The sequence below is a fragment of the Cicer arietinum genome, chromosome 2 (genome assembly GCF_000331145.2).
Source record: "Cicer arietinum cultivar CDC Frontier isolate Library 1 chromosome 2, Cicar.CDCFrontier_v2.0, whole genome shotgun sequence".
In the NCBI taxonomy this organism is placed as follows: domain Eukaryota; kingdom Viridiplantae; phylum Streptophyta; class Magnoliopsida; order Fabales; family Fabaceae; genus Cicer; species Cicer arietinum.
In genome coordinates this window covers 5,981,787-6,000,491 of record NC_021161.2, presented here as the reverse complement: position 1 = coordinate 6,000,491, position 18,705 = coordinate 5,981,787, and the positions used below count along the sequence as shown (strand labels likewise).

Below are 18,705 nucleotides of genomic sequence, written 5' to 3'. Positions count from 1 at the left end.
ATCTAGTATTTTCAATTTTAGAAGGTATGAATATATTCTTAATGATACAATTTAATTGTATATTTTAATGTCTTTTTGATAAGTAAAAAATAAAATTGTAACTATGTTAAAAAAAATATTATGCACAGTAATTTTAGTGAATAAAGAGAGTAAATACATTTTAAAAACTAGAAGATGTGAGTGTTATTTATAAAGACATTAGTGAAGATAAATGCAATTTATCAGGCATTTAATGATGAATGTTTGACATTAAAATTGATAATTTAATAAATTTGATTTATCTTTTACATAAAATTTAAAAAATTAATTAAACTTGATTATATTTGGACTAAATACCAACCGTGGACCCTTAACTTAATTTTCGTTAACGTTTTAGTCTTTTTTTTTTCTTCTTTCCAATTTAGTCATTTATTTTAATTTTAAGTGACAATTTGATCTTTTATATTTTAAAATGTCAACAATGTTATCATTTTTATTACAAAAATTCATTAAAATTTCAAACAAAACTCATAAAATTCATTATATTCTTCAATATAATATAAATTTAATCAAATTCGTAACTCAAATCTTTAAATAAACTCATATTTTTATTCTTTATTTGATGTTGTTAGAGATGAAAATATTACTTTATTTAAAAATTTAGTTATGAATTTGATGATATTTGTATTATACTGAGAATGATAATTAATTTTATGGATTTTGTTTAAAATTTTTGATAATTTTTTCAAAAAAAAGGATAACATTGTTGACATTTTAAAACATAAAAGATCAAATTATCACTTAAAATTAAAATAAAGAATTAAATCGAGAAGATAAAAAACTAAAATATTAACTGAAATTAAGTTAAGGGACCATAGATGATATTTATCTTTATATTTATAAAATTAGTTGTTTTTGCTTATAGCACTTCACAAAAAGAGTATTTCTTTAAATGTATCTTATTTATTTTCCTTAATTACATTTTATTGTTGTTTTCTTTTTATTATAGAATTGAATTGATAGACTATTTCTTTATCTAAGAAAAAATAAAACTATTTATACGTTATTATCTGAAATGCCAAAACTATATCAAACTCTAAACATGGCAATTTTATGCAAATTACAAAAGCCTGAATTAAAAAATCGAAAAAAAAAAAGAAATTTTAGCTTATATTAAAAATAGTTGTCATCTTAAAAAGATAAAGTGCAATCTCTTATCATTCAAATTCATGTTGGCATATAGTACTTTATCCTCTCATGAAAATCACATATGAAATTTTTTTATTTCCATTATTCCTCGTTTAACATTCATTTTGTCCAAACATACATTCTATATTATATCTATATATATAAGTAACAAATGTGGATTAACAATTTTGCTTTCATTCTTAACAAACCCACCAAATAGTTGTTTCCAAATGAAAGGCACCAAATTAATACTAATCCATTACCGCTCATTAATTTAAGTATAAAATATTGAACTAATCCATTACCAAATTAATATTGAACTTTCTCTTAATTTCAACCTTAATTGTTTCTTGATAAAATATTCTTAAATATTGTTTCTTCTTTGTTTTCTCTATTTTTCATTTCCTTCTTCATTGTGATTATTGTTTATTCTAATTGTTTTCTTTGTTATTATGCATAATAAATAAAATTACAAGAAGAAAAAGATATATAAGAAAATGAGAGAAATTATAAGCATTCATATTGGACAAGCTGGAATTCAGGTTGGTAATTCATGTTGGGAGTTATATTGTCTTGAACATGGCATTCAACCTGATGGAACAATGCCCAGGTTTATATTTTATCTTTTTTTTTTTATTTATTTATTTCAATTTTAGTATATATTATTTTATTATTATGTTTCAAGAATTTCATATGTACATTTATTCTATGTGTAATTGATTGCAATGTTAGATTATGTGTATATTGTGCAATCTTGAATTTCTCTTCAAGAATTTTGTTTAAAACATTGAACAAAAATGCTCATAAAATTAATATCTATATAAGTTATTTAATTTTATATTTACGTGTCACGTTTTAATGGACTAGATGAAAAGTTATTGATGTAATTAAGATTTCAAGATGTATTTAACCAAAATCTATAATTATAGATCATTTGTAGATACAAATTATAGCATATTAGTCGAATAACATTTCATAAATGGAATGAAGATTGTGTATGAGATTCTTGAAGAATTGATTGAAGGAGAACGTTAGAGTCAATTATTATTTTCTTGTTTAGGTGAAAACTTTTATTATTGCATTTCAAATTGACTAAATTTCGTGATCAAATCTCATGCATTCGTTATATGTGTTTTTTTAATCTATTTTCTTATGATCGGAAGTTTTTGTTATGACAAAATTGTTTCTCCCTTTAATTTTTGGCACAACTAAATTCTGATTCATATATTTTTTGCAGTGATGCCTCTAATGAGACAACACATGATGATGCATTTAACACATTCTTTAGTGAAATTGGAACTGGCCAATATGTTCCAAGGGCTTTACTTGTTGATCTAGAGCCTACTGTTATTGATGAAATTAGAACCGGTTCTTATCGACAACTCTTTCATCCAGAACAATTAATTTCTGGAAAAGAAGATGCTGCCAATAATTTTGCAAGAGGACATTATACAGGTTTGTCAATTTTTATCTCAAATTAATTTGGTATATGATATTGTTAGGTATGGATCATAGTTAGTGAGGGGTAATATTGTAAACTAGATCGTAGAATATAAAAATCTGTTGTACATGGTAAATCATAAGTTAATAGAAAGATATTGCAGTCAGATATGTAAGTATAATTGGCCGAACTCCGTGATCAAACATCGTGTCTTCTTTGATTTGTGTTTTTGTTTATATTTTAATTTGAATCAGGATTTTTATTTGAGTTTATCTGCTGACATAATTATTTATGTGACTATTTAAGAGAGTTTATGAAAATAGTTTATGACATATTGATAAACTATTTTCAGTTTATTTCTGTAAGCTTTACATAGTAGCTTATAAAAACAATTTATAGCGTCAATAAAAACAATTTGACTTTATTTTATTTTTTGTTATAGAAGTTGTTTATCCATAAGCACTTATATGATTAGTGCTTTTGATGTAAGCTGTTTTTCAAAAAAAGTGACTTATTTGATTGTCTATATATGCTGCAGTTGGAAAACAAGTTGAAGAACTATGCCTCGACCGCATTCGAAAACTTGCAGACAATTGCACTGGATTGCAAGGATTCTTGGTTTTCAATGCTGTTGGTGGTGGAACTGGTTCTGGTTTGGGATCATTACTTCTTGAGAGATTGTCTGTAGATTATGGAAAAAAGTCAAAACTTGGCTTCATCATTTATCCTTCTCCTCAGGTATTAGGCTAAGGAAACTATTTATGTTGAAGCATATCAAACATTTGTTATATTTACAACTTGTAATGATTTTATGGCATTTAATTAATTTGACCATTTTTGTCTTGCGTGTGAGACGCTATTACTATAGTTCTTGAATGTATTAAAATTGCAAACACATGCACAAATGTATCTTTTATTATTCATTTTTGTCCTCATATATGTTTTTAGAAAATCAATTTAGTCGTCGGATGTGTTTTTTGTTGGTTCATTTTAGTTTAGAAAATGACTAACAAAAGAGGCTCTAGGATGTGTTTGCAATTTCGATAGATTTAAAGACTAGTGATTGTGCTTCACACATTTAGGGACCAAAATGAAAATGATTGTTTGTACGAAAAAAATATTGAAAGAATATTAATAAGAAATAATGGTAATTTTTTTAGTAAAGAGTTACTTTGGTCCTTAAATGTGTGAGACGTTATCACAATAGTCGTTAAATCTATCAACAGTTTAAAAAAATATATAAATTTGTCTTTTGCTAGTTATTTTGGTCATCAAATGAGTTTTGTGTTAGTTAATTTAGTCCACAAAGTTATTAATAAAAGAGACACATTGAGATGTGTTTGTAATTTCAATAAATCCAGAGGCTATAGTGACAACGACTTACACATTTAAATACCAAAATGAATATTTACTAGTAATTTCTTACCATCCTCTCAATGTCAATTTTCTTTCTTTCTTCTTTTAGTTGCATATTCCAATACATAGTCAACAATCATTTTGGTCTCTAAATGTGTTACGATGTCGCTAAGTCCTCAAATGAATCAAAATTACAAAAACATCCTCAAGTATGTCTTTTGTTAACAATATTGTCGACCATACTGAGTAGCAAAAAATGCATTTGAGGACCAAACTAACTAATCAAAGACATATTTAAGAACTAAATTGACGAACAAAATAAAGATTCAGGGATGTTTTAGTAATTTTGCTACATTCAAAGACTATAATAACATCGCGGAATCAAAATACTCTCCAACGCATGATGTAACATTGCTAAGGATGCATTGAAATTTGTTGTATATGTTATGATTTTTATTAATTCATGTTCGATTGTGCTTTCATTAATAGCTATATTTAGTGAAATTAATGTCCTTATGGTAATGTTGATATCAAAATGCAGGTATCAACTGCAGTTGTTGAACCATACAATACTGTCCTTTCAAACCATTCACACATTGAACATAGTGATGTAGTTGTTCTTCTAGACAATGAAGCAATATATGACATCTGCAGAAGATCATTAGACATAGAAAGACCAACATACACTAACTTAAACCGATTAATATCGCAAAGTATATCGTCTTTAACAACTTCATTGAGATTCGATGGCGCAATGAACGTTGATATTTCTGAATTCCAAACTAATTTAGTTCCATATCCTCGAATCCATTTCATGCTTTCATCTTATGCACCTGTTATATCATCTGCCAAGGCTTTTCATGAACAGTTATCAGTTCCTGAGATCACTAGAGCTGTTTTTGAGCCTTCTAGTATGATGGTTAAGTGTGATCCAAGACATGGGAAGTATATGGCTTGTTGTTTGATGTATCGTGGCGATATCGTTCCGAAAGATGTTAATCTTGCTGTTTCAAGTATCAAGACTAAGAGGACAGTTCAATTTGTTGACTGGTAATTCTGTTTTTTTTCTTTCTTTGTTTTAATTCTTGTTGATCATTAGGATATTCTAAGAGTGATTTTTATTTTTGTTGATACCTGCATGCAAGACTCCTATCAAGCATATTATAGGCGATCCTATTCAAGGAGTCACCAGACATTAAATGTGAACACCACTTCTAATAGGGTTTTGAAATGTGGTTCTCAATTTTGTGGCAGATTGACTCCTTCATATTAAGTGTGTGATGACTCTTTGAGAAGAATTGCCTCTAGTAGGAGTCTTGCAGGTTCAATAAAAATAAATCACTTTTAAATTATGATTCATCATGTTGTGGCAAACTAACTTCTTATCCTAGCCTAATAAAACAAGTTATTTTTCAATGGCTTGTTTTGTGTTGAGCACATGTTAGTATCTGAAACTGACTTTGCACATGCTAGTGTCCGTCCGATAATAACATGGCACGTGCATATATAAGTGTCACTATTCGGTGTTTGTATCAATGTCTGCATTTCATTTTTGTAAATTATGATTAGTATTTTTGTGTCAGTGTCGTGTTTGGTGTTAATGTTTGTGTCAGTGTAGTGTTTCATAGTTAGATACTAGTAATGAAGTGATAAGAAAAACTAATGATGTATAGGTTCAAGAATCCTATTCTATTCTTAGGTTAATGTGACTAAATTATATTTTTTAGGTTAATGTGACTAAATTATATTTTTTAGGTGTCCAACTGGATTCAAGTGTGGAATAAACTACCAACCACCAACAGTTGTACCAGGAGGCGATCTAGCAAAGGTGAGGAGAGCAGTTTGTATGATAAGCAACAACACAGCTGTATCTGAGGTATTTTCAAGAATTGATCACAAATTTGATCTCATGTATGCAAAAAGAGCATTTGTTCATTGGTATGTGAGTGAAGGAATGGAAGAAGGTGAATTCTCAGAAGCTAGGGAGAATCTTGCTGCTCTTGAAAAGGATTATGATGAAGTTGGTGAGGATGGTGTAGATGAAGGTGTAGAAGATTATTGAAAAGGATTAATGTATTTATTTATTATCATCAACTTTATATGTATCTATATTTCTATATGTTGTATTGATGTGTCATGTATGTATTTTCTCATGATTGTTTCAAATTTAAAAAGTATGAAAGAATTGTTGTGTTTGTAATTCATGTATAAAAATGAAAGTAGTGTAATTGTTATTTTTCCATCAATTGGTTGTTTATCTTTATCTATATAAAATTAATTGATTATGCAAAATAGATTTTGTTGGAATTGATTCAAATATTTTGAAAAAGTACGACATTGTCCGGTATGGGAAAGGAAAAGGAAACCTAAAACTATATATATTGGTTCTAGTTCTTTGTTACAAGATATACTATTTAAAAATACTTTAATTTTTATATGATTTTTCTTCTTTTCTCTTTTGCTCTTTTTTTAAAGTATTATGAGATGTAATTTAGATATTTGCCTTTTAGATTGTGGGTAGAGATCATGGAGTGTTTGAGAAAAATCTATGTATTGTAAAAAGTTTTACGTAGTGTGATTCTCTAGTTGTCGTTAAATAACGGTCGTGATTTTTCTTCGATTTAGGAGTTTTCTAAGCAATATTCTTGTATTTAATTGTGTTTCTTATTTTATCTACATTGTTTTTTCAAGTAGAACTCGTCCAATCTGGGTTATTTTTGTCATTTCGAGTAGATATATTGGAGACAAAATGTTTGTATCTTTGTATTCAGACTTCATGTAGTATTAGAATACAATAACATCGAAACTATCGAATGTAATTTTGGTTTTTATATAATTCTATCTAACTCGAAATGTTAGTCTATGCAATTAAGTGCGAAGATGTACTGAATTTATACTTAAAAAGGAAGAAATATTTAGACTTATTACATATTATTTAACATAAAAATGAGCAAAAGGGTGGAAGATTCCATAGAGCTTCATTGCAATCTTGAAAAGTTTCCATGTACTCATGCACACCATTAATTGCATAAAGTGAAGCTGATATTTGTCTTTCAACTTTCATCCTTTCAAATTGTGAATCTCCCAACTCAACCAAATCACATAATATTCCATCATTGTTTGACATAAAATTATCAAAAAATGGATCAAAACCACATGAAACATTGGACTTGGAACTTAACTCATTGAAATTGCTCAAATCTGGCCTATATGCATCATCAAATAGTCTTTTATTTTCTATTGTCATAATACTTGAAATTGAATCACTCTTTTCATCGACGTTGTTATTGCTTGAGTTTGTACTAATAAGACTATTAGTGCTAGTTACACTCCTAGCACTAGTACCATCAATAGTACTATTGATGCTCACACTGTTAGCACTATTGCTAATAGTCATATCATGGATCGTGCTGACACGATTAGTGGTACTATTAGTAATATCACTAACCGTGTTGACATGATCAATGGTTTTGCTCTTGACATTCATATGTTCTTGTTGTGGTTTGGTACCTTTTATTCGGTTGTTTAGAAGATTTTTAATCCGAGAAGCGAGAGGAGAATCTAAAGAAACACGCGTGACGAAGTTGGTGCGAGTGTTGGAACCTCGAAGAAGTGTTGCGGCTTCGTCGTAAGCCCTAGCCGCTTCCTCAGCTGTTTCAAATGTTCCAAGCCACATTCTTATGTTTTGTGTTGTGTCCTTAATCTCAGCAACATACCTTCCTGATGGTCTTTGTCTCACCCCAACAAACTTGTTTTTTGTTTCATATTTTTTGATTCTACCTTTGAATTTGTTGTCACTTTTTGGTCTCAAACTCTTCTTTGGTTCCTCAAATTGAATTTCCATTGAATAGGAGAAATTAATATGTATGAGCTATAATGTATAGTGCAAAGTTTATTTCTCAATTTTCATGTTGGTGCTAGAAATTTGTGATTGTGAATCAGATATATGAATGGGAAAAGGTGTCAAGTGGGCTTAATATAATATACACTATAAGAATATTTCTTATAGTTTTTCGATTTTAATTTTTTAACAAATATTTTAAAATTTGAATGATTAAGACAACTTGACATACATATTCAATTAATTCTCTCCTAACTTTGTTTAAAATGACCGATATATCTGTCTTATTTGTTGGCATGACATTAGTGACAAGGTCAAGTTTCATGTTAGATGTTGAACCAAAAAGATAATCAATTTTATGTAATTTTAGTTGTTTTATTAATACTTTTTTTAACAAAAGAAAATGAAATAAATAAAGGTATGAATATAAATTTTGGCATATATAAACAAGTATATATTGTGCTTATCCTTTTAATCCATCCCTAAGAAAACAAGCATAGTTTCACATTATAACATAAGTTTCACCACCACACACAAATAAATAAATAAATATTATATATATAGAATTGCATGCATTTCTTAATTAAAATATATACATAAACTTCGTTTAAGGCATAAATTTTTTTTTATTAGATAAAACTAACGACTATCTTCTTATTAGAGATAATTTGGTTTTATACCAACAAAATAACAATAGAAACATAGATTTCTCATCAAAAAATATCTACATATATTCTATTAATTAACCAACCTAACATGTTTCTATTAGGTCAATTCTATTAGATGTACATTTTAATAATGCACGTATCGGACATCTCCTCAACTCAATAACAACTATTATTGTAATTTTTTTATTGGGTAAATTAAAAAAAAAAGTTCAACAAAAATGCATTATTTGTCAATATCAAATTGATAATGTTCTTAAAGCTAGAGTGAAGAAGATGGAATACCCAAACAACATTAAACAAAACCAATAACAAAACAAAGAAGCTAGTGTAGTGTTTGTCCCTATTATTCCCTTAAATAAATTTGTCTAGGTCAAAGCATATGAAAAGATGGTGGTAATGGCATAAATAGCCTCCACTTGGAAGCTCAAAATTGATTTTGATATGCATCCATATACTAGGACTTAAAATTTTCATGTTTGGCACTTAGGTGGACCAAGTCATTTTTCACCTTATACTTATATGACCACATACATAAATACATTAATATTTTAAATTTTAAATAAACATTCTATCATATCGTGTGGACTACGTTTGTTGTAAATTGCAACCTTCTCCTCACGTCACCGACAAACACAACTTTATACTCAATTTTTATACTTTTTTTTCTTTACCATTTTCAACCATTCCAATGTTTATGATTCATAAGACATTGTCATTGTCTTCTTTGTCAATTGACTTAAAAAGGCAATAAGAAAACTACAAAAGGCATTTCAATTTGAATTAGGCTCAGTCGGATGAAAAGTAGTGGATGGCAGATAAGTAACTGATAATTATTAAATATAACATAAAAATATATGATAATTATCAAATAAGATAAAATTATATTTTTTAGTGATATTAAATTTTTGACTCTTTGATTTTTCTAATATTTTACACTTTTGATCTTTTTCTCAATTTTTTAACTATAAAAATGATGATCTTACATATATTATGGCATATGATTTTATGATGTAGAATTATTTATATGTATTAATTATTTATTGCTATAAGATATATTAATTATTTATATATTATTAATTAAATTATAAAAATAAATAATTTTAGAAGTTATATTATCATTTTATCGGTATTAATCATTCAACACTGTATTATATGTCACGTTATTTCAAATACATCGTATCACTATTTATTGGTTAACACTTCAATAGATAAATTAAAATTGTCGGATTTTATGATAAAAGAACTAATTTCATTAATTGATGAAAATATGAGATATCAAAACTGCAATTACACCTAAGCTTTTTTCCGATTAAAATAATAAGGATAAAATTCAGATGAAAATGTGATCAAACAATACTATAAGTTAACAATTATATGCTAGTGATTTGAATTTGACAAACAAAGCCTTAAACGTTGAATCTTATTTTCCTTTTTATTTATTTTGTATGATGAAATGAAATTTGATGAATAAATATTGCGTGCCCACAAAGTATTCAATCACTGAATTTCATAATATACGCAAGGGACACAAGTATTACTATATTGAACAAGTTGGTTATATCTACATGGCAATGGTATCTTGGAAAATCTATCCAATTCGTGTTATTATTTATTTGTAATGACTACAATATTTAACCAATCATGTTATGTTGTTAACAATAATTGCAAGATTAAGCATATTTTGAAAATTGAAAATTGAAAATCGAATCATTAAGCAAAAGTTGAAAGTGTGGACTTTACCAAAGTTAGAATAATCTAGTACCATCATTTTGATGGCACCAATTAGTGATACTCAATTTGCATTATTTTTATGAAGATTCTAGAAAATATTACAACTACAAAATCCTAAATAGTAATTAAAATGTATTTAATAAAAAAAATTAAATGTATTTGCAACAATCTAGGGATCAATAAACATTTTTTGTAAAATAAATTAAATTTAATTACATTTACGGTTCCTAAATAATTTGAGGATTTTTTTAATTAGAACCCTTAATTAAAAAAAGATTTTATTAAATTAATGAACTTGTTAATAATTTGTAATTAAGTCAATGAATTAAATTGTTCTTAATTGATTCTCTAAACTTAAAATTATTTTCTAATTATATCAGAGAATATATTATAAAATTAGGACTAAATTACAATTTTTTGAATCGAATGATAATATGTTTTGTCATAGAAGGGAAATACAACTAGGTTGTTAACCTACAAAAGATAATTGTTCATGAGATCTAAAATGTTCACTAATAAATAATCAATATCAATACATTATTTTCTTTTCTAACAAAGAAAAATTCAGATTATAAGAGTGACAAGTCACAATGTCTATGTCAAAGAAAATCAACAACCTCAACACAATTATACGATAGAATTTATGTATAATCTATTATCGAAGATATTTTTAAATGTGATAAATACATGTATAATAGACTGAAGTTTTTCTTTAGTACATTCTTCACTTTCAAAGGATACAAATTTATATATTTGGTCCAATGCTTCTTTCAAGTTAAATAAATCACAAAAAGAATGGACTATATGAATATGAAAATTAATATGCAATTGTTGTGTAATTATGTGTTACTAATCAGTAATTAAGCGCCGTTGTTATTAACCCATGGTTTGATGACGGAAACAACGATGATTATAACGACGATTAGAAGTATCATGATGGCAATGCACATCCATTTTCTAGAGTTTCTTTGCAGTTTCTTTGCTTTGTGGAGGGTATTATTGCCTTGCTGTATATGATCTGCTGCACTTGAAACCTGATGCAAATGGAGTGGAAACCAAATTTGATCACAAATATAATACCTCCTTCATCAAATAACATTATATGCTATTTAGTACAATGTGTTGTCAAAGCAGCTATATCATTATAGCGTAGCATAATTTGAACAAATCACTATTTTTTGTTATCAGCATTTGACAACACTTGATAAACTTATGGGCAAAAGTGAAAGAAAAAAAATACCATTGATTCTATGTTGTCAAGCATGTCTCCTTGTGCATCAACTAACACTGCAATATCCATGAATATCTGCAAAGGCATGAAAGTTATAATCAACCAAACTAATATATTTATTTCTCTCCATGTGCTAATGCAAAATGTGTGCAAACTTTATGCAAAACAAAAAAATGTGCATAAATTGGGAACATGAAAAACTATTCTAACTATCTAAGACAGCAAAATGGTAACATGGAATTCCTTTAGAAGTGAGTGATACCATCACTTAGTCAAACTATTTTCAAATAAGTTAATTCAGACAAACTCACAAATGTTTACGTCAGTAGATAAACTCAAATAAACTCATCCAAAGAAGCCCTAAAGCATATATATTATAATGTTTAACTTTAGGCGTATCAATACGTAAACTAGTAATAACAGATTTCACCATTTACAGTTAAAATGTCGCACCATTCTACCTAAATTGAATTAATTTGTTGCAGTACGCCATACATGTATCACAGTTGAATTAATTGAATGGACCGATTAAATACCTGTTGTAAATCGAGCAGCTTCTTCTCAACATCTCTGACTGCTTCGTGTCGTTCGTGAATTTCTGCAAGGGTGTCCACTATCTACAAAAATAACTCAAATGTGTGAGAGGTAACCTTACAAAAGAAATTGAGAAAGGTAGCAACAACTACAACCAAGTATTTTCTCACTAGGTGAAGTCAACTACATGAATCAAATAACACCATAATATCAGGTTCAGAAATAGAAACTCCTCTAAATCTCGTAATCATTTAGACTAAATCGGCATCTAGTCAATCATCCAAACTAATACTTCTTCTGGACAAATGTCCAAATCCCCTAAAGATGAGATGGCCATTTTTCTATTAAGAAGAGCTATCCCAATTTTATCTCTAATAATTGTATTCCGAATTCTATCTTGTCTTTAGTGACTACTTTTAGAACAACAATCCCGGTTCAAAAAAAATAGATACAAAATATGAAAACAAATAACACATGAGATTTGATCACGGAGTTCGGTCAATTAGGCTTACGCCTCCACCTACAGAGTAGCTATAATATCTTTCTATTATGATTCAAACTTAGAATTTATAGTGTACAACTTGTGTTTAAATACTACGCCCCAATTTGCAATATTACACCTGACATGTAACCACTTATCACTACTCGAGTGACCTGCCCACAAATTACTAACTATGAGCCGTACCCAACAATTACTCATCTCTGCAACACAAAGTTTACTTTTTTGTACGCTTTTGACAGCCCAACATTTAAATCTAAACAAACATTGCTTTCTAAAAATTATGAAGAAAGTAAGGAGTGATGAACCTGGCCACGCCCTTGTTCCTGAATCGCCTTCTGGAAAATTTGTTCACTGTCTCCAGTCTCAATTAATCTGTCAATTGTCTGTACATTAATAAATGATTAGAAGAAAAACTTCTAAAGCACACATTTTCTTCCATTAATGAAAATTCGGTTAAAAAATTTACCTCCTCGTCAGCTCTCGTGCCCGTTACTGACAAAATCATGAAGACCAAATAATACATAATATTATTATTAACACCAATTCGAGGTAAGTAATTCAATGGCCTCAATTTGCATAAAAATGAAAACAACTCAAACCTGTAAATACACGTCTCTCAACAACCTCACGATATTCTTCATGGATGGATTCTCTTAGGGTCTGCAAAGATTTTAACAAATAACGCAATTAAGTGGAAGATTAAGAGACTAAAAAATCTCGAATAAAAAATGAAACAAACCTACCTGAAATTCAGCAATCTTGTCCTTCAATTTCTTTTTCAAGGAACTACAGAATTATAGTACACAAAAAACAAGGTACAGATTAGTTTTTTTCATTAAAAAACACTAGAAGTATGTTTTGACTTAATGTAATCTCAGTCTTAAATGTTTAATGTATGAGTCTTTTATGTGTGTTTGTGCTTTGTGTAAAAAAAACTATATGAAAAATAAGTAAGAATGTTAGACCGAGATTCTTGTAAACTTGTATTGTATTTTATTAACTTTCTAAAAGGTTCTATTTATCCAGTGAAAGAAATTGAGCAACAAAAAGTTGAAAATTTAAAAAGATGGATAATTACTGACATTGTCGTTGCTGTTCTTGACCGGTCAACAGCTGATCCTTTTCCACAACCAGGCTTCTGCCTATTAGCCAAATTCTACAATACATAATCGAGTAAGGGGTGAAGTCACGGAGATAATAACATGAATCTAGGTATTGAATAAAACGCAGTAGAGTTCTTACCTCTTTGTCGAGTTCTTCAACTTTGGTCTTTAGGTAATGTGCAGTTTTCTTAACTTCATCGACATCTTTCTCCATTCTCTGCTTTATAGCTGCAGACGAAGGATCAAGCATAATTAATTTGTTTAATGCTCATAAACTTCATATATTCCCACTAAAGAAGCAGCGGTAAAGACACATACACCGAACACTGCTAATAATTTGAAAAATTGGAAGTGATTGAATGCAACTACATGCGTTAGTGTCGTGTCGGTGTCAGACAACAAACATGATGCTTGAGTCAATATTCTTTTACTATTTTAAGTTAAAGGTAAGGAAACATAAAACAGATAATCCAGAAAAAGATAAAAAGTATCATACTAACCCTTCATGGCAGGAGCTTTGGTAACAGCTTTGGACTCCTCATGGGCACCCTGCATACAGATTTGCATAAAAATGGTGAGCACTGAGAACAAATTTAAAGTAATTTTTAGTTCAACATATAAACTAAAAACTAAGCACGATGCCTTTACATAATTTATTTAAAAAAGTGACACTGATGTTAATTTTACAACTGACTCTAGGGAAATTTGAACTTTGTTCCTTCAGGTTACACTTGTTCTTACCAATAAGCTAACATTTCACGGACTATAACTATAGGATTACATCAAGGTCAACTTAGAGTGTTATCTTTTTATCTTGGTTTTGCATATGATATAGTTGTAGTGGGAAAAAGAGAGGGAATAAATGGTTACTATAGTTGTAAAGAGAAGTTCTGGAATCATCTGATTTTCGTTAAGTAGAAATAGGACGGAATATATGCAATATCAATTCATCAAGGAAAGCTAACAATGGCATGAAGATGAAAATTGAAGATTATACCATATCACAAGTAGCATAGTTTAGGTATGTTGAATTTATCGTGTAAAGTAACTAAGAGATGTAAACCATTAGATCTAAGTTAGGTATATATCATAGAATATAGGAATGCATCAAGTATTGCTTGTAATTGAAAGTTACAACTCAAGTTTAAAGGAAAATTTTACCATACAACCATAAGATTGGCAATGCTTAAAGGTACTAAATGTTGGTTCTAGAGCCAATAGTTAGTAGTCAAACTGTGTGAAAGACAAGTTACCTGGAGCTTTCTCAAAAGACTATCCAGCTTAGCATATTGTTTATCAAGCTCTTGAACCTATTGAACAATTAAGCCATGTGGATTCAATGAGTTGGACAAAAATAATTCAACATGAATGTTAAAACTATTCACTATTTATACTAAATAATTTAATTAAGGAATAGGAATAAAATAACTAATGAAAGACAAACTAAATGCTTTCAGTGTTATCAATCGTGGATTGCAGAAAATAGCAGTATGTTTTTGCTGCTGTAGCTACTATTTGACAATAATTTATACTAAATTGCGTATCGTGAAACACTAGCAATGGATGCAGAAAATTCCACTAGGCTATAGTCGCTATTTGACAACACTGAATGTGCTTGTTTACATATATATATATAGGTGAACACCTTTTTGAAGAAAGTATCCAAGCCCAGCTCTCCTGAATTCCTTGCATATTCTCCCAACTCAATGTCACCACCTCGATGACCTTGGCCACGGGGGATATCAAACGATTCCTGATAAAAGAACCATCAAATTAATATATAGCCATGTCTTTACTGGTACTACACACCCCGCACTTCAAATATTACATTTCATTAGTAATAAAATATTTTAAAAACCTAAATTAGTATGAATGTTGTTCTTTGAATCTTCCTTAGTGCACATGCATTTTGCTTCTGTCCCCCCCACCCTCCAAGAATAGTCCATTCAAGTATTGAATTCACATTCAAAACCTTTCAAACACTAACACAAACACGGCACTGACATGTTGGCACTAGTAATAATTTCAAAAAATAGAAGTGATTGCATATTTTAGAGTCGTTAATCCAATTGCATTTTACACGAGTATTGGAAATTAAGAATTGCAAACATGATTTCTGTGAACATTACATGAAACTTTGTAAATATAAAAAAAGGTCTTTCTTTCCTATACATTTGCTTCCTACCATTCCTTACAGAACATCTACTAAGTTACTGTCTTACCAAAGATGTCCACTAGAAACCCAATTTTGGGCTCTGCTTAAAACCACCAACCTTTTCTCATGACAATATGAGGCTACAGGAAAAGGATTCTCATCCACATCCTTCCATCGAATTCCAATAAAAAACATCTTAAAATGTTGCATCTATTATATAACTTTTATTTTATATAATTCCATTGTTGACAAAGTCACAAAACAATAATTAAAACCAAGTGGATACTTAAATCTAGATTAATTAATGTCATTGTCACAATCCATGTCAATACTTAATACCTATTTGAATAAATAACTTAATTAAACATTTAAGTCATCAACAATTATCATATAAGCTATAAAGCGTTTTCATAAACTATTCTGGAGAGCTGAAATAAGCTGAAAACAACTTATATACATGTCATAAGCTCTCTCAATCACTCTCTCGACTTCTTATGCTACTATATTTCTCCCTCTATCTTTTTTATAAATAAAAAAAGATCTCATAACACAGATCAATAACAAAATATCAAACCATAAAAGATAAATCAAAACCAATTCCAAAACAGAAACATATCAAATTCTGCATCAAACCATGAAACATCAACCAATATTAACCAGCAGCTAAACACAATTACATTGCAGTATAACTCATATATAAATAATTCTGAAATAAAAAATACCTAAAAACCACATTTCTAAATCCAATAATCCAACATTTTCTTGGGAAACAAGCATAAGAGAAAAAACAAAACCTTTTGAAATCTAGATTACCCAACAACAACAAAAAAGAGAAAAGAAAAGAAAAGAAAGAGTATCCATTATGCATAAAGCAAGATCTGAATAAAACTCCATAAAAACAACAAAACTTGAATAAAAAATTGTAAAAAAATTAAAATTAAAATGAAAAATTAAAAAGAGAATTGAACATTACCGTTAGAAGATCGTTCATTGTTGAAGAAAGGTTAGAAAATTGAAACCTAAATGGAAAAAATGGAATGTGAGAAAAAGGAGTTTGAGCTGGAAAAGACCTGGTTAAAAACAAACCAGGCCATAAACAGAGAGATGAAGAAGAAGAAACAACGTGTTTTATTTTTATTTTTTTTCCTTTTTATATTTTACTAAAGATTCTGTTTATATTTTAAATTTTAGAATTTTTTATTTCATTTTACTAATTTTTTGAAATAGAAAGATTATAAATAACATCATAAATTTATGCAACTTCTTCTAAACCTTACACTCAAACTCGAGATTAGACGTGGTATTTATCGATTCAGTCAAGATTTAGGAATATTTTTTTAAATAAATTCTACATATGTAAAATAACTTGTTAAGATTTCAACAAAAACGAAATAATTTGTTAATATAAAACGTAAAGTTTGGAAATAGATCGTTAACTTTTCTTCTACTTTCTTTTTTTGTTTAGTTATAATTTGTTAATGGAAGACGTAAAGTTTGGAAATAGATCATTAACTTTTCTTCAACTTTTTTTTTGGTTAGTTAATACTTTTGCTAGTAAGAGATCTCTCCTATTAAATAGTTTGAGAATAGTTCATATTAATATACATAACTTTATTTATGATATAATTGTGACGAAAAAACAATTGAATATATTTATATTAGGCATAGTTGTATTTGGTAAAAGATATTATTATAAATGTGTAATAAAAATGTTTTCTTTTATACATTAATTTGAATTAGGAATGAAAACAAAATCCACATTTACGGGTATCTACTCGAAATGGGACAAACCCGTAGTTAAGTGTGGGTGTAAAATTTTCCCATAATATATGTATTGAATATATTTAATATTTTTTAAATATTAAAAATTATAATTTTATTTTTATAAATAATATTTTTTTAATTTTATTATTGTCTAATAATTATTTTATTATATTAATTATAATAGATATAATTTTTAAATTTATAATTTTATATATATAAGTGAGTGCGGGTGCGGGCAAAAAAACTCGAGCCCAATTGTGGCCAACAAAACCTAATTTTACATCTTCTATAAAACGGAGGCGGATGCAGATTTTCACGATGAGCTGCGTGCGAAGATGAAGGAGGCAAAATTCATATGCTCCGTTGAGTGGGAAAACATGCACAACATTATTATTAAGATTAAATTTAGAAAATTTAAATCTGATGACAACTCATGGCCTAAAGTTGTTAACTATATAAAAATCTTTTTGTCAAATAAAAATGGATGATAAAAAATAAATTTTAAAGACATGACACAAATTTTGAATTTTTTTTGACAAATTTAAATAGGATATAATATATTTTGATTGGAAGTTATAATTGTCACAAAATCTCCCCAATGAAGTCTTAATTTTTTCTTTTATATATATGGATTGTTTTTTACTAATTCTTTTATGAAAAATATTTGTATTATGTATAATTTTTATAATAAACACAAATTAGTATATTATAATTATTTGTTTAGAAGATAGATATCAAAAAATACTAATAACTCATTTTCAAAAGAAAAAAAAATATAGTGAAAAGATTAAAGTGTAAAATTTTACTTTTATGTTGACAATATTAAAAGAAACACTAATTTTACTAACTCAAAAGATACTTGTGCATTCACACATGTTCATCTTCTAAGTTAAAGATTTGTCTAGTGAAAAATCGACTAGTTAATTGCAATTAACAATTAGGATATAGAATTTAAAGGTATAAAATAAATTACTACCGTTTTATTGTGGTGTTTTAGTTAGTTTCAAGTTGTCGTTCATGTGTTTGTCCGAGATGTTTGAGAAAGATCTGTTTAGTCGGTATTAATATAATGAGTAAAAGACTTATGAAGACTATCACAGATTCATCACTCTTTCACTTTTCCATGTAATTTGTCAACATGTGGTTGGACTGGTCATGTCAAAGACCATATATAATTGATATGAGCGAATATCAATAAATATTTTTTTTCTT

General features: G+C 28.3%; 3 protein-coding genes across 3 annotated transcripts; 1 reads left to right on the top strand and 2 right to left on the bottom strand.

Moving 5' to 3' along the window:
- Positions 1-1,333: 1,333 nt before the first annotated feature.
- Positions 1,334-6,210, top strand: LOC101504652 (tubulin alpha-3 chain-like). The gene is made up of 5 exons (XM_004489635.4): positions 1,334-1,777; positions 2,405-2,622; positions 3,147-3,346; positions 4,506-5,014; positions 5,720-6,210. The coding sequence occupies exons 1-5, from the start codon at positions 1,665-1,667 to the stop codon at positions 6,024-6,026; spliced, it is 1,347 nt and encodes a 448-aa protein (XP_004489692.1). The 5' UTR covers positions 1,334-1,664; the 3' UTR covers positions 6,027-6,210.
- A 622-nt stretch (positions 6,211-6,832) lies between these two features.
- On the bottom strand, positions 6,833-7,920 carry LOC101504322 (ethylene-responsive transcription factor ERN2-like). Its single transcript, XM_004489634.4, has one exon. The coding sequence runs from the start codon at positions 7,806-7,808 to the stop codon at positions 6,900-6,902; it is 909 nt and encodes a 302-aa protein (XP_004489691.1). The 5' UTR covers positions 7,809-7,920; the 3' UTR covers positions 6,833-6,899.
- Positions 7,921-10,871: 2,951 nt separating this feature from the next.
- LOC101504003 (syntaxin-132-like) lies at positions 10,872-16,866 on the bottom strand. Its single transcript, XM_004489633.4, has 13 exons — positions 16,703-16,866; positions 15,220-15,327; positions 14,828-14,884; positions 14,075-14,123; positions 13,714-13,802; positions 13,554-13,627; positions 13,215-13,257; positions 13,071-13,131; positions 12,938-12,963; positions 12,777-12,854; positions 11,972-12,052; positions 11,445-11,510; positions 10,872-11,238 (listed from the first exon to the last, which is right to left on the bottom strand). Exons 1-13 carry the CDS (start codon positions 16,718-16,720, stop codon positions 11,065-11,067), a joined length of 924 nt encoding a protein of 307 aa, XP_004489690.1. The 5' UTR covers positions 16,721-16,866; the 3' UTR covers positions 10,872-11,064.
- Between the last annotated feature and the right edge of the window lie 1,839 nt (positions 16,867-18,705).

Coding starts and splice junctions, on each gene's coding strand:
- LOC101504652 (XM_004489635.4), top strand. CDS start 1,665: ATGAGAGAAATTATAAGCATTCATATTGGACAAGCTGGAATTCAGGTT. Junction 1,778..2,404: donor CCTGATGGAACAATGCCCAG/GTTTATATTTTA, acceptor TATTTTTTGCAG/TGATGCCTCTAATGAGACAA. Junction 5,015..5,719: donor ACAGTTCAATTTGTTGACTG/GTAATTCTGTTT, acceptor TATATTTTTTAG/GTGTCCAACTGGATTCAAGT.
- LOC101504322 (XM_004489634.4), bottom strand. CDS start 7,808: ATGGAAATTCAATTTGAGGAACCAAAGAAGAGTTTGAGACCAAAAAGT.
- LOC101504003 (XM_004489633.4), bottom strand. Junction 14,124..14,827: donor GTCTTTTGAGAAAGCTCCAG/GTAACTTGTCTT, acceptor ATCTGTATGCAG/GGTGCCCATGAGGAGTCCAA. Junction 11,511..11,971: donor AGCTGCTCGATTTACAACAG/GTATTTAATCGG, acceptor ATGCCTTTGCAG/ATATTCATGGATATTGCAGT.